Genomic DNA, 13,010 nt, shown 5'->3' on the forward strand with positions numbered 1-13,010 from the left:
TGGTCATGCAAAATTTGCAGCAATGATACTACAAGTAACTGCGTAATTTTGTAAATGCATTCTGACTTACCCAGAACTTGACCAGGAAGAAGGCGTTCTGAGGCCCTTTTCCAAACAGCTCCTTTAGCCCCCCCTTTTTCTCAGGGAATTTATCGTAGATTTGACGTATATCCACTGTCTCAAGGAGTGCATCGCTGTATGAATAATTCGTCTGGCCGATGTGCACAAACAGATGCTTGTTGTACTGTAAAGAAAGTTTGTAATGAGAAAAATACAACATAAACAGTACAATCATTGCAGGCATTTTTGTAAATGCACAACAACTTTTCAAAAGAATGCTTTCGCAATTATAATCAGTGTTGGGTAAGTAACTCAAAAATAGTTATCTACAGCAAATTACAAATGACTTATCTAAATTTATAATCAGATTACTTTATTGTTTACTTCATGGAAAGTAATCAGATTACTAGTTACTTTTAAGTTACTTTAAAGTACTTTAAACAGTTTTCCCAGAAAACTTTAGCTTTTTCCAACGAATTGCAACCGATGGAAAAAAAATCCACATTTCCTCCTTGTTTATTGTTCTTGTCCCTTCAGCTGTCACAGAAACACAAATAGATGTATGCATGAACATCATTTATGTTAACCCTTATGTTGTGTTCCGGTCATTTTGACCTGGATAACTTTTGTTTTCTTATTTTTTTTTAATATATATACTTAATCCAGTTAGAATAAAATTCCTTGACTTTATTCACATATGGTATCTGAAAACAAAATAAAAGGACAGTTTTCTTTACATTTTTTTGGTTTTATTTCACTTTGTTACACTTGTATTCCTGGCTCATTGCATTCTACAAACTGAGACCTTTCCAACAATATTAAAAACATGTATATCTCATCTTTTTTATGGTTTTACCAACTCTGAATATAATTGTTGTGATAACAAATTTGGAAATGATGAGAATGAAACAGTTCTAATTTGTCAGCAAATTAAAAGGCATTATTTAAGAAGTGGTAGGATCAGCTATATGGATTGTAAAGTCCAGATTCAAAGCTTTAAAATGACACATTAGTACATTTTGACCAGGAACACAAAATGTCTTAGCACAAAACGAACACAGCACAAGGGTTAAACCTATTCTACAGTACAAAAATAATATTATTTTAGAAATATGTGTAAACCAAGTAATGTACTCAAAAGTAACTTAATTGAAAGTCAGTAACTGTAATCGGGTTACAAGAATTTAAATTGTAATGTGTTACACTACACTGACTAAAAAGTGATTAGATAACAGTAACTTATTACTTTGTAATCAGATTACACCCAACACTTATTATAATTGCGTAAGATGTTGTCAGGGCAACAAGCTTATTATAGTTTATTGATGAGTTCAAATGCTATTTCCAAATAATGTTTGTATAAGTAATGTACCATTTCAGATTGCTTCTGTAAGCTGTTTCAGGTTCATTCAAATTTGTGTAACTGGATGACTGTATTTGGAATTCAACTCATTCTATGTATCGTTGCATACACAAGATTTATAGCTGCTGTCAGGCCAGACCAGAGGGATAAGCATTTCATAAAGATGCTGCCAACATGATAGATGGCACAGGTCTGCTTTAAAAGGGACGCAAGACATTTTGGTAACCTGTAGGTCATCCAAGGTCTCACTCTTAATCCATCCATGTTGTAAAAAAGGTCGGTCTTAATTTTGACTAATGCCAGATTATTGCTTAAATAGGACGTTGGACATAAGCCCTTTTTCTTGGCTGTTAATTTGAGGACACCAAAGGATGTGAGACCCTCTCAGGGTTAATATAGTTGAGGATTTTTAATTTAGCTTTTAATGTCAATTTGTCCTTTCAATTTTGTTTAATTTTTGTTATAATTAAATTTTGTTATGATTTGTCTCTATGACTGTCAGTTCGTTTTTCAGTGTTTTCTAGTTTCTGTTTAGTTTGACAGTGATATTGTTTTAGCATTTTAGGATGGCTAAATTTAATGCATTTAACTGATATAATTTAAATATATTTAACACTATAAAATTTCTCAGGGCCATCTTGTGTTATTGCAATCTATTTGCATTTTAAAGACATTTTCATTTAATGAAGGCAGGTTGTAAAGTTTACAAATTTGATAATTTACAGTGTAAAATGTAATTAAAATTAATTTTAGGTCATTTTTATTTTATTTCACATAATTTAGTGTCACTTTTATTTCAATAATGTTTTTTTTTTATAAAAACAAACGAAAATGTTTCTATTTAGATTTTGTAAACAATATTAAAGGAATAGTTCACCCAAAAATGAAAATTCTCTAATGATTTATTCACCCTTCTGACATCCCAGATGTGTATGACTTTCTTCTTCTGCAGAACACAAATGAAGATTTTTAGAAGAATATCTCAGCACTGTAGGTCCTCACAATGCAAGTGAAAAAAAATTTAAGCTCCAAAATCCACATAAAGGCAACATTAAAGTAATCCATATGACTCCAGTGGTTAAATCCATGTGTTCAGGCACGATATGATAGGTGTGTGTGAGAAACAGATCAATATTTAAGTCATTTTTTGTCATAAATTCTCCTCCATGCCCAGTAGGGGGCGATATGCACAAAGAATGTTAATCACCAAAAACAGAAGGAGAAAGTGAAAGTGAAAGTGAAGGAAAAAGGACTTAAATATTGATCTGTTTCTCACCCACACCTATCAAATCACTTCAGAATATTTGGATTTAACCACCAGAGTCGTCTGGAGTACTTTTATGTTGCCCTTATGTGGATTTTGGAGCTTCAAAAATTTGCCACCCATTCACTTGCATTGTATGGACCAAAAGAGCTGAGATAAAATCTTAGTTTGTGTTCTGCTGAAAAAAGAAAGTCATACGCATCTGGGATGGCATGGGTGAACTAACCCTTTAACACCAGTTCGTCTTTTGGATGAGTACTAGATCATAATAAATATGTATGAAACAAACATTAAATACGAGTGACAGTGGTACTTTGTCTGTGTGGTGAAGCATGTCTGTTCTGAAGTCTTGGAAGAACAGACTGGGTAGGTGTGCTGACTCACTGAGTCTGGGTCCCGCTGATGCTCCAGGAAGGCAGAAAACTCCACGAGTCTCAGTTTGGAGGTGCCGATAGAGCGTCCCTGCCATGCCGGCACTGCAGTAGCTGGGGGTTTGGGGGACTCGAAAGCTAAACACACACGCACAATTAAAAATAAAGGTTACAATTAAAACTTAAAAGGCTACAGCATGATGCCATATTCTCTAGTTCTTATGAAAACCATCCATGTAGCTACTGATTGTTTAAGGAACCTAGAAACTAATATGCTGAAGAACTGAAAAACCTATAATGTAACATATTTTTAAATCTAGAAATAACCGTATACAGCCAAAATAGTTCTTATAATTAAGAACCTTAATTTTGTAAACTTTAAGTATTTAGGCTATATGTAAGCATGCACATTCATTAAAGTAAAATTAAGTTCAAAGGCAACAGTGAATGCACACACCTGCGATGGCTGTGGCTGTCTGGATGGGGTAATTCTGCTGTGGGAACGGTTTAACACTGAGGAAGCAGAGAAATTATTATGTTAAAGTGTCGCTTTTATGTCTAACTATGTACAAATACAACCATGCTTTCCACAGTTGCTTAACAGACATTCAAGAGTATAATCTATATGTACTTACTCTTGTGAGGAGCCAGGCTGCCCTGTTGACACCTGCCAAAACTACAAGAGCAGGGGAAAAAAGTCAGTATACCTGATGCTTATAAACATAAAAAAATAAAATAAAAAAATAAAAACTTATTTGAGGGGAACGCTGCATATGATGCACTGCAGTGTAGCATTCAACATTACAGATGCATGAATATATTCTTTTGCTTGTCCTTTGAATGGAAACAAATGTATTTTAGGTGGTGTAGCATCTCTTACCCCTCCCGCACCAGGCAAGGTGGCCCGTGGGAGCCCCGCCAGACCAAGTCTGCTGTGGATGGCCGTTGCTGAGACGATCTGCGCTGAAGACATGGCTGCCATCCTGTTGAGAGCATCATTCTTCACAGTCTGGTCCTTCAATGACACATATAGAAGACTGAACTAGAATGTTTGTAATACAGCTGAAGGGATATATCTCAGTCACTTTTCACTTTCATTGCATCTTTTTTCATACAGTGGAAGTGATTGATTGCCTAGCATCTCCTTTTGTGTTCCACAGACAAAAGAAAGTCACATGGTTTGGGAAAAACATAAGAGTGAATAAATGATGATAGATTTTTCATTTTTCGGGGTCAGCTCAACATTTCATTTGCATGAAAAACCAGAATGTACAGTATAGACAGCTAAACTTCTTGAGAAGTGTGGAACTCAACCTAGATCGGTGTGATGCAAAACTTATGTTTATTTCGACAGGATAAGAAAGTTGTAGCATAAATACACACATAAATTGGGATTTTGTTACTTGTTTGGAAAATGAGAGCACTGTTTCAGGAAGAAAGGCTTTATAAATGCAAGCAGTCAGCTGTAGCAAATGAAAGCAGCAGTTAGTCTGAGCTTTTGATAAACAGAGTTGCCTTCTGTAGCATCTTAGATGCTGGGACAATATATATTAAGAAAATATGTTTCCTATTCCTCCTCTTTCTATCTTTCCTGTTACTTTTCACTATATCTGGCTAATAAAATAAAACTAAACTGAAAGACTAAATACAAGTTTTGCCTCTATAAACTGCAGGTTTAAATAGACTTTGCAAAAAGCACATATGACCTCAAATAACATAGAAATGTAAAATATGGTGTTGCAGTCCTCGGCTACAAATAACTGCAAATTATTTCACAGAGGTGTAAAGTCAGTTTAAACAATGAAACTCTCAGACAAACACACGGTTCTTTTCAGAATTTAGTATTAAGGAATATTCCGGGTTCAATACAAGTTAAGCTCAATCGACAGCATTTGTGACATAACGTTGATTATGTAAAAAAATTATTTAGATTCATCCCTCATTTTCTTAAATAAATTTTTTTTTTTAAAAAATAAAAAATTGAGGTTATAGTGAGAAAATTACAATGGAAGTGAATAGGCCAGTTTTGGAGAGATAAAAAGCAGAAATGTGAAGCTTTTAATTTTATAAAAGCACTCACATTAATTCTGCTGTTAAAAGTAGTGTATTATTTGAGCTGGAAAGTTGATTAAATCGACATTTTACGGTCATTTTAGGGTTTGTGGCGTTACATCTTCATGGCAACTAAGTTATAGTTAGTAAGCGGTTTTATCACACTAAAATAATGTTAACACACATTTTTTACACACAGTGAGTATTGTAGTGTTTACAGACATTCACTACCATTGTAGGTGCCTCACTGAAACCCAGATTTTTCTTTTTTTTTTTTTTTTTTTTTTAATAAAGGAGGGACAAGTCAAAATAAAGTTTTGTGGAAATAAACATTATGCTACAAATGCTGTCAATTAAGCTTAACTTGTATTGAAACTGATAATCTTTGAAACGGTATTAACCATCAAAACATTATTTTCTTAGGTGGTATTATAGTGTGCAAGGCATGGGCGCCTGCAGGATTTAATCTGAGGGTACGCACAGAAAACTGCCATAGAGGTCTGCGAGGTACTGTATTAAAACTGCACTATGCTCTCTAGCTTTTAGTCGGCATGCTTTGCGCACTTGAAGCATGTCATAGTGCATTTATAACAAGCAAATTATGAAAGGTCTCAGACCTTTTATTCTATTTGTCATGATCTTTGTAATTGAGAAGGAAATGTTGAGTCAGTTAATTGTCATTCGGTATTTAACCACCAGATGCCATCTCTGCTCAAACACATGATCCCTTAACATACCTTTAAAATGAAAGTTCAGCAAAAATAAAAAATACCTCCATCATCATTTACTCACCCTCATGTCATTCCGACATAATTTCTTCCATGGAACACAAAAGACTTTTGTCCATACAATGAAAGCGGATGGTGACTGAGATTGTTAGTTAGAAACAACATGTGCAAAGTTGAGTAAATAAAAAAAATTTCATTTTTGGGTGAACTATTACTTTAGCACATCATGTTAGAAGTCATGCATGTTTTTGTACTTGGTGTAATGAAAATCTGAATCATTTTTATTTTTTTATTTAAATGAAATAAAAATATATATTTATACAAAATATTTTATATTTATTTATTTTTTGAAACTATTAAATTATTAATAATTGTAAAATTATTATTTGTTAACTTAAATATTAAATCAACATTTTACCATGTTGAATATTAAATAAATAAAATAAAATAAAAATTTGTATCATATGTTCTCAAGCAAAAACAAATATGACGATTATCCAAAAACTAAACTATGCATAGAAGTAAAATTTCCAGATAGTTTTGAAAATGGACAGATGGTCATACAATATCATACAGTATGGATAAATCATGAGTTGTCTAAAGGGGGGCATGGATGCATTTGACCATTTAAAATTTTGTGATCGCCCTTGAACATCTTTGCACAACCCATACACCTAAATATATCGGTGTGCATTCAATGCCTGGCTAAATGTATCTCTCTCCAAAACAAACACAGTTTTGCACAAAACAGGAAGAAAACAGACGACAAACACGCAGACGAAAACCAATCAACCAGTCCAGTGCATACTAAGCAGCGCAGTCACAAACAGGGAATCTAGGCTACAGACAGCCTAACAGCAGGGCACCCATACACACACACAAACACACTCACACACACACACACACACACACACACACACACACACACACACACGCACACGCACACTATATGGATATAGCCTAAGAAAGAACACACAATTTGGCATGTACCTTTAGCTTGGAGTGAAATTCTCTGGATTTCCGCCGGGCAAGAACCTGGATATGACTAGAGACCTGGTCACACACACACACACACACACACACACACATACAGGAACATTTTGTAACCATGGAGATGAAAGGCCCTCTGCCATTAGACACAAAAACATGCATTTTAATTACAAACTGAACATCTAATACAACCTTTAACATCATTTTGTCATAACAAAGAAAAAAAAAGACATATGCAATTTCATTACTTCATTTTTTTATTTACTTTACAATTAAATTGAAAAGATTTGCACTGAATTTGATTAGAGCACAAAGCAACAGGTGTTTGCTGTTGTGAAGAATACTTCAGTAGCTAAGGAAGTAAGCCAGTGAGAAAACATTTGGATGACTATAAAGAACGCCTGAAACTCTCACTATCTGAATTTACAGGAAATAACTTGTAATTCAGTCTCTGTAACCAACACAGTATTTATTTGAGGCTTTCAGAATGTCCTTTATGTAATGCTAGAAATTGTGTGCGTACTTCCTAGTGTACTAACCTGCTTTCTCGTCCGTGTCTTCCCTGTTCTGAGTTTGATGTATCTAGCGATTAATTCGTTACGACCTGTAAGAAAAAACAAAGAAATGCTTGTAAATGGATGACAAAATTACATAACCTATAGGCTATTTATACACTGTAATGGAAGTGTTTCAGTGAGTGCACTAATTTGAGATTGATCATAATTCATTGTTTCTTTTAAGTATGCTTCAGAGTTTTAATAGTATTTGAGGTTACACTAATAAGCCAAAGAATGATGGTTATTAAAAATGTATCTCTGTAAATACTTGAAGTTGAACTATTATATAACATGAACACAAACAAAGACATCTCCTTTTGTGTTCCACAGAAGAATGAAAGTCATCCTAGTTTGGAACAACATGGGTGTGAGTAAATGATCACAGAATTTTCGTTTTTAGGTGAGCTATTCCCTTAAGGACAATATATGACTTGAAGCCAACAAACAGCACTGGGGTATTTTTTCCAGATAGCATTTACCGAACGTGCCTGCAGTGTAATCTCTTCTAACCCAGACCTGGGCCTCCCTATTCTTCCAAAACACATGCATACACACACACACACACACACACACACACACACACACACACACACACACTGTTCGCTCACAATGCAGGCATTCATGCACACTGCACTCTCAGATCAAAGACCCTCCAAACGGGCCAGCTGTAAGCATGCTTACTGCTGCATAATTCATTCTTTTCACTCACTTGAAAACATGCTCAGCTGGACTTGGCAAACCTGCAAAACAACCTCTGAGAGAGAGGGGACTAGAGAGAGAGTGAGAGAGCCTGTTGAAGAGTGCTGAGTTTTGAGAGGCCCCCCTGTGGAGCTGCTAGACAGACCAAAGCACAAACTAATCAAAGACACAAGATAAGATAAACAACTATCATTACAGAATGACAGCAGATTTCTAGTCAACACTTCTTTTCAGAATGTACTGTGGGACATTGATGGTATCAGATAATTCCACTGTATTCGGATATACTGTATACTTTGTTACTGATGCTTAGCATATTAATATACCACCATATTTATATAATACTTGAAGTATTGCAAAAACATAATTACCACAGTGCAAAAAAACATTGTATTTTAACATGGTGCATTTGAAAATCAACAACATAGTATTACCACAATACCATGTAAAAAAAAAAAAAAAAAAAAAAAAAAAGAAAAAGATTATCATGGTTAATGTCAGAACAGAGATGGTATTACTATGGTACCATGTCCCAAAACTATGGTATTCCCATGGTACATGTCCCAGAAATATGCAATTACCATGGTACAAGTCCAAAACGCTATGGTATTTCCATCATACACATCCAAAACACTATGGTATTGCCATGCTACCATGTCCAAAAAAACTATGGTATTACTGTGATACATGTCCAAAAAACTATGATATTACCATGGCACATGTCCCAAATATATGCTATTGCCATGGTACATGTCCAAACCACTACGGTATTACCATGCTACCATGTCCAAGAAAATTATTGTATTACTGTGGTACATGTACAAAAAAACAAGATAGTTCCATGGTACATGTCCCTAAAACTATGGCATTACCATAGTACCATGTCCAAACAACCAGGATAGTACCTAGTTAGATGTCCAAAATTATGGTATTACCAAGATGCATGTCCAAAAAACTATGGTATTTTTATGGTACATGTCAATATTACCATGGCACCTTTTAGTTATTTTTGTAGTGTTTTTTGACTAATAATATAGAAATGTTTCTGCTACTGTCTGATGACTGATAAAATACATTTATATATACAGTATATATATCTATATCTACAGAATATATAGCCATTGCCCTTTTAATGTCACAGCCAGTCAAAATCAAAAACTGTCTACTGTTGATCTACCAATAACAGGAAACATCAGAGTCTTGTGATGACTAAGCAATGTCAAGCAGTGTTGAGCACCAAGTAGAGGTCTCTAAATTATCTGTCCGAGTTTTGTAATGACTCAACACTGGGCCATTACCCGTGCTTTTCTGAAAAAATGCTAAAAGCAAACACAAGGGGTAAAGAACTCTAATAGAGATGAATCACTAATTGAGAACGGTACAAAATGTAGTTATATGGACAGGCTAGAATGGGCACCTTGAGTTTGCCTTAGCAACCCCTAGGGGTCAGACACCATTCCTTTAGGAGATTGTGCTGGTGGAGGTCATGCCACAAAAGCCATTCAGGATGTTTATGGTCAAAGGTCACCAAATTAAAATATCAAGAGCTATTCTAAGGTCAGCTCAATCAGCAAAAAGCAGAGGACCTAGTACAGAGCCCTGGGGAACACCCACTGATCACAATTAAAACACAGCTGATAAATGGACCTCACTTTGACCCGTGGATGACTTGAGTTGACCTCAGCATATCTTCAGTTGAGGGAAAGGACTGTGCCAAAATTGTGCAGAATAGGGTTCATCAATCACTCTGCATTGACATCTTAAACTTCTGTTAATCTATTAGTCTATTTTGATGGCTCAAAGTGCCACTGAACTCAATGAAAGACATATGTGATGTATGTGATATCCTAACCTGTTGTAATATTTATCAAAGTTTATCTCCCCTGAGTGCAATTCACCATAGAAGCCTGATACAGCAAGACCGGCTCAACCAGTGGCATAAGTCTGGATCTCAACATGACACTAGAGGCACAGAAATTACACACTTAACCTAACAAAAAGTCTCTAAGTTTGCAAGTGAACTCAATTCCTTGCTGAACCTGTTTGAAGAGGGTTCAGACTTCATGGGTCATTGCGTAAAAAGGGTGATGTCAGAGGCTAATAGTGTGCCTAACATGTGGCTCACTCACTCTCTCAAATGTTCACGTGGCTTCTACTATTGCACTCAAGCATTATTTCAGTGGCCTTTCTAAGAGAATTTGTCATTTGTCAAAGCTTAGCAGGACCGCAGAAGCAGCCATACTTTCAGGATGACTGTGATTGAAGCCAAGACATACTATCATGAACTATTCATTTAAAATGTGATCTCTATATTTAACACAGAGAAGCAAAAAGCAGGCCATGGACTGCTCTGAACCCAGAGTGTCAGTGTTTCCTATACACACTGATAAACATGAACAGAGACTTTAGGTAGTCACTACCATATGTTGTGTTTGGAACACTGGTCTCCAGAATGGAATGCTGGTGTGTTTGTTCTCCCAAAAGATCGAAGCACACAAAAGATGTTGGAATTGTTTTAAAGCAGGGAGAATTTGGTTCAACTCACAAGTCAAAGTCACATTTCACTTTGAGAGAACAGTTTTTGTTCTTTTCACGAAATGTCCTGCAAGTTTCGGGGTGTGGGGCCCAGGGTGTGTGGGCGCAGGCATCGTAGAAACCCCAAATCTTTGGGACAATGGCCCCGCCGCCCTGCCAGGCCTGATGGATGACTCTAAGGTCTCAGAATGCATTAGAATCACAATGGCCTAAACTCACAATACAAAGACTTTCTGTAGGAGGTCCATGACTCAGCAATAAAGAGCATAAACTCACAGTTGAGGCTGAAATATTTATTGCTGGATTTCATGGGCTGCACAGAGATAAAAAAAAATAACAGACTGCATAGTTCTGTAGATATCAATAATAATTACAGTAAAAAAAAAAAAAATGAGAAAAAAAAACCTGACTTTATACATAGTATTATATATTTACACATATATTTATGTATATTTAAAAGTAAACAATTGCACATGATAATCTCTCAAAAATAATATAATATTATAATATCTATTGTATTTTTGTCATTTGATGATTCCTCAAACAGCAATAGTTACTTCACCACTCTAAAAGTAAACGTTCAAAAAGTTCAAAAGTCACCTAAAAGCTTGTCAGGTTTCACAAAACCAAAGGTTGAAATACAGTGAATTAAGATAGCATTACTAAAACAATATTGCCTAAAAAGGACAGCTTCAATCCACCCCTCAGGACAATTTTGAGCCGAATGAACAGTTAGTTAAACTTTGCAGATGAAGCTAGATAAGCTAAGCAGCTCATAATTATAAGTGTTCACTTTCTTTTGGCCAGATTGTGACATTTTGGAAGCTGAAACCATTCCAGATGCTCTGCATTTCATTTATGTTTTAAAGTCACCTACACTAGTGGTTCTCAAGGAGATGTTGGGCAGAATTTTAGCATCAGTCACCTTTCACTTATGCATTTTTTTTTATATAAAAGAACAGAATTGTTATTTTTGAAAATAGAAAAGGGAACTATTCCTTTAAATATTGTTTACTGGTTTGGTATTGAGTCATTATTTGATGTCCATTGTAAAAATCTGGTTCTTAAAGCAAAACCTGTGATTATGATAAAACAACTACTTCAGGCATAATTGTGCCTACAATGCCCAATCATGCTAACTAACTATCTACCTGCTGATTTACCGCAACACCATAAGTAACAGTGAGGAATGACAAAATGCCATATGGTTCTAAGTAAAGGTCAGCCTCTCAAACCAGATGGTGGTCTGAACAATCCCCCTCGCTGGGTATCAGGCAGCTTAGACTGAAATGATCTTCAGGCTCAATGCAGGTGTTTCCCAGAGAGCAAGTCTGAGGGGTGCGGCCAGCTTTTCCCCCTGCCAGATAAAGCCAATCACACACACACACACACACACACACACACATACACACACATTTATATGCACACATAGGCCTGCTAGCATCTGATTAGAGTTAGCCAGCTGTCCTTTGTGACAGCTAGAGCCCATAACACGATGACACCCCTCCATCTGCAAACCCATTTTCAGAGGGAAGGTCTGGGAGAAAATTCAAGGCCAGATGGCAAGAGACTGTGACGGACAGTCTTTTCTTTTCCAGTGGACACCCCCTCGCCCCCCTGATCCAGCAAACACTGCCATCTATGTTCAGATGGACCAGGGGCACCAAAACCACTTAGAGCCCAATCAACCGAACTTGATCAGCTGCTATTAAAATATGGCTTGAGTGGTGTTAGATCTCCATGTATTTAACATACCAAAGCAAAATTTACATTAGACTTTGTGTATTCTAGCAGGTGTAAGGGGCCCTTCAGATCCAACGTGTCAGATGCAGCAGTGCAAAGAATAGTACAGAATGCAGTTGTCTCGAGATGCGTTTTTATAAGGTTTTTCAACTTTATATGGCATCTTAAAAACGTGGGGCTTCTGCGCAAGGCGCTACAACAGCAAAATGCAGCAAGATGCAGCAGTGGTAAAAGACATCCGTCTAGCATATGTTTACATAGAAAAACTCCGCAGACATCTGCAAAAACGCAGTCAGTGTGAACAGCCCCAAAGTAAAATATGACACATGCTTATTTGTGCTTCCGAATTGAGCGTAAATAAAAGTGAGTTCAGAAGAATAGCCAATCAACGTTCCAGCTAATTAATATTCATGAACTCTAAACTCGCATTCAGGTCTGGCTACATTCTGTTATGGAATACCCCCTTTTCACGATATATTCCCAATGAATAAGATAAAGTTCTGTGCTATTTCTTCCACATTGATTATCCACTTTCACTTGGAAGGTTGTAACGTCTTGGTTGTGATTGCCATTTCATGTTGACTTTACGCTGCTAGATTTTGTCTATGCGAACAATGGGACACTGCAATGCTGAAGGTATAATTCACC

General features: G+C 36.1%; 1 protein-coding gene across 5 annotated transcripts in view; it reads right to left on the reverse strand.

Moving 5' to 3' along the window:
- Positions 1 to 13,010, reverse strand: part of LOC127437173 (transcriptional enhancer factor TEF-1-like) — a 41,582-nt gene that overhangs the window by 5,141 nt on the left and 23,431 nt on the right. For 3 of the 5 annotated variants that reach the window (XM_051691922.1, XM_051691920.1, XM_051691919.1), the window contains 7 exons: positions 7,368 to 7,432; positions 6,829 to 6,891; positions 3,939 to 4,073; positions 3,694 to 3,734; positions 3,516 to 3,571; positions 3,072 to 3,196; positions 71 to 244 (listed from right to left, as the gene is read on the reverse strand). In XM_051691922.1, coding sequence (XP_051547882.1) covers positions 71 to 244; positions 3,072 to 3,196; positions 3,516 to 3,571; positions 3,694 to 3,734; positions 3,939 to 4,073; positions 6,829 to 6,891; positions 7,368 to 7,432 — 659 coding nt within the window. Of the gene's footprint in view, positions 1 to 70; positions 245 to 3,071; positions 3,197 to 3,515; positions 3,572 to 3,693; positions 3,735 to 3,938; positions 4,074 to 6,828; positions 6,892 to 7,367; positions 7,433 to 8,094; positions 8,220 to 13,010 lie in introns of all 5 variants that reach the window. The other 2 variants (XM_051691924.1, XM_051691923.1) reach the window with 2 other exon arrangements.

Source organism: Myxocyprinus asiaticus, chromosome 48 (assembly GCF_019703515.2).
Source record: "Myxocyprinus asiaticus isolate MX2 ecotype Aquarium Trade chromosome 48, UBuf_Myxa_2, whole genome shotgun sequence".
In the NCBI taxonomy this organism is placed as follows: domain Eukaryota; kingdom Metazoa; phylum Chordata; class Actinopteri; order Cypriniformes; family Catostomidae; genus Myxocyprinus; species Myxocyprinus asiaticus.